This window comes from Buceros rhinoceros, unplaced genomic scaffold (genome assembly GCF_000710305.1).
Source record: "Buceros rhinoceros silvestris isolate BGI_N320 unplaced genomic scaffold, ASM71030v1 scaffold25706, whole genome shotgun sequence".
In the NCBI taxonomy this organism is placed as follows: domain Eukaryota; kingdom Metazoa; phylum Chordata; class Aves; order Bucerotiformes; family Bucerotidae; genus Buceros; species Buceros rhinoceros.
In genome coordinates this window covers 1-2,636 of record NW_010419644.1, presented here as the reverse complement: position 1 = coordinate 2,636, position 2,636 = coordinate 1, and the positions used below count along the sequence as shown (strand labels likewise).

At 54.1% G+C, this 2,636-nt stretch overlaps 1 protein-coding gene across 1 annotated transcript in view; it reads right to left on the bottom strand.

Moving 5' to 3' along the window:
• The window catches only part of CNTD1 (cyclin N-terminal domain containing 1), a 3,159-nt gene extending 532 nt beyond the window's left edge, over positions 1-2,627 (bottom strand). The window contains exons 1-6 of the mRNA XM_010139029.1: positions 2,456-2,627; positions 2,280-2,355; positions 1,869-2,043; positions 1,259-1,421; positions 635-779; positions 197-293 (exon numbers count right to left, since the gene is read on the bottom strand). Of these exons, the coding sequence (XP_010137331.1) occupies positions 197-293; positions 635-779; positions 1,259-1,421; positions 1,869-2,043; positions 2,280-2,355; positions 2,456-2,627 (828 nt within the window). The remainder of the gene's footprint in view (positions 1-196; positions 294-634; positions 780-1,258; positions 1,422-1,868; positions 2,044-2,279; positions 2,356-2,455) is intronic.
• Between the last annotated feature and the right edge of the window lie 9 nt (positions 2,628-2,636).

Genomic DNA, 2,636 nt, shown 5'->3' with positions numbered 1-2,636 from the left:
AGGGTGAGGAGACGCTGGCACCAGCGCGGGCACGATCCCTCCTGCCAATTCCCCGTGCACCCTCCACGCTCCTGAGCGCGCACGCGCCTCCTGCTAGAACACCCGGGAGGCGTCACCTCCCTCGCACCGCTCCCAGCAGACTGCCCGTGCTGGGCCAGCCAAGCAGCCTTCCCGTTCCTCCCCGCTGAGCCCATACCTGCGTCCAGTGCCCAGGGTCCAGTGTGAACACGCCGGTGCTGATGATCCCCACAGCCAACAGCATGAAATCCTCCTTCACTGCTAAAAATTTCACCCTGCAGGAGTCAAAGCGTCTGCTGGCGTAAAAGGAGCCGGGAAGCCCCTGCGCCTACGCAGCCCGGGGGGGAGCTGGCTGGTCCAGCCCACGCACAGCCTGGCACCGCTCCCGGCCACTGACGGGGCTAGGGCTGGGCATTACGGTTAGGGCAGACGTGCTCCTAGATTGTCCCCAAAGCAAATGTGGTGACACACATCACATCAAACAGGTACGTTACGATCAGTAAGTGATGCTGAAAGCCCCCCAAAACATGCCCCAACATGGGGATGACGCTGTTGCTTCGCTTTCTCCAGGGTTTCCATTTCAACTAGTTCTTGAGCAGTCCCATAAGCTACTTACACCTGCAGTTTGCTCGGTGCCGGATTTTCGATGGCGACCTTCAGCAGGGTGTCGTAGATGACATCTCTGGTGAGGTAGGAGAAGTCCAGCAGCTGTGTGCACATCTGGTGTAAGGGCTTTGCAGGCAACAGGCAGCCGTTGTGTCCTAGCACAGAGATCACAGTCATCAGCCGCCCACTCTGAGCCACTTGACCAAGTCTGGAAGAAATGTTAGTTCCCGTGAGGGGTGAAGGTTTCTGGTGACAACTGCCCTCTGCCCCCGAGCGCCACAGGCCTGCTCAGGCCATGGGCCTTTTCCACCTCAGTACAATCTCACTCCTGAAACTCAGATTGTCAGACCCGGGCGAAGAAAAAGGTCACTGCACAAAATGTGGGTCTGGGGGGGTTTAGACTCTTGATCTTGCGCAGAACGAGCCACGACCGGCTCTCGAGCAGCATTCATCAGAGTCCCCTGAGGACAAAGGTCTCATCTCAAAAGGAAAGTCCTGCACAATCCAAGGAGTTTCAGGTGCCTTCAGAGTGTGCAGAAATCTGCAGCATGAGACCGTTTGGCTCAGATCAGTAACAGCTCTACTGCACTTTTAAAATAAAACCTTTCCCATCCTCTCCTATTAATCCTTTCACCTAAAACCTCCAGGAGCAATTCCACGTAAGCCAGAGGTGTTGACACGTTGATCTGGTAGTACAGAGTTTTCAGAACCGTGAGCTCCGACTCGAGCAGTTCCTGTTTAGTGTACGAGTACTTCAAGGATCGCAGGAACTGTAAGGCTGTGTCACTGTTGACTCTCTGGAGAGGAACAAAAAGACAAAAGGCACTTGCTAAGGACGAAGCTCTCTCCTGCTTCCCGGGGGCGGCGATGCGGCCTGCCCCCCCAGCTGTCACACTCCTCTTTCCCACCCGGCTCCCACCTTCTCTCCCGCAGGTTTCCTCTGCTCCACAAACCCTCCCAGTCAGGTGTGGCCCCTCTGGGGTTTGACAACCCCAGGCTGGCTTTTCCTGCTGCCTGGACTTTATTCCCCAGCACTGGGAATGTTTCCTGGCAAATTGTTCCTTGATGAGTGACAATTAATCTGTGCCCTAAACGGCAGAGATTTTGGTCCCGTTTCAACACCCTTTGCATTTCATCACCGCTATTGTTCCTTCAAAGAGGAAACCCATTTTTAAGAGGGATTCATACACGGCACACTTTACTACATGGCTAAAAAGTCTTGCAGGCGGGTGTAGCTGGCTTACGTTATAGTGCAAGGAAAGTTTGCTGGCAAGCTGAACACACGACACAAGTCGCAGGACAAACGTGTCGTTTATCTGATCCTTCAGAGAGCTCCCACCGCTCCCTTGTCCTTGTTCGCTGCTTCTGACGTTCTCTCTGGAGGACTGACAGATTTGTTCCACTTGCTTGATCATGAACCTACAAAACCCACAACTGCTCAGAAAACAGTTCTCTTCTGCTAAGACAGAAGAAAATCAGTTCTGCATGTACTCGGAATACACGGACACTGTCAATGTGAACTGAATGAGTAAAGAGGCAACGCTCCAGACACTCAAAAAACCATTATACCTTGTTTGAATGCATGGTTCAGAGCATGCGCAGCGTAACCACAGGAGAACGGTGAGAAACACACGGAGCATTCAGGTATTTATTACCTTTCAAGTAACTCCACCGCTTGGTACTTTGTTGACTGGTCCAAGTGCCATTTTTCAGACAAAAGGAATATAAATTCTGCAAAAAAGCACCATGGTCACTGGCTGCAGTCACTGGAGCTGATTCTCCAGCTCTCTGGTGTCTCAGGAGGTGGCTGCAGCCAGGAAAAGCGCCTCACCCACTATCTGCGGATCTTTGAAGCGCCCGGCCTGATCCGACAGCTTGCTCAGGTACCGCTCGTTTTCCTTGGCCAAGCTGATGAGCGCATCCTCGATAACCTCCGGAGCGACCCTGCCGAAGACTGGCCCCTGGTCGCGGCACCGGGGCAGGGCGCGCGCCTGGGACCCCATGGGGCGGGG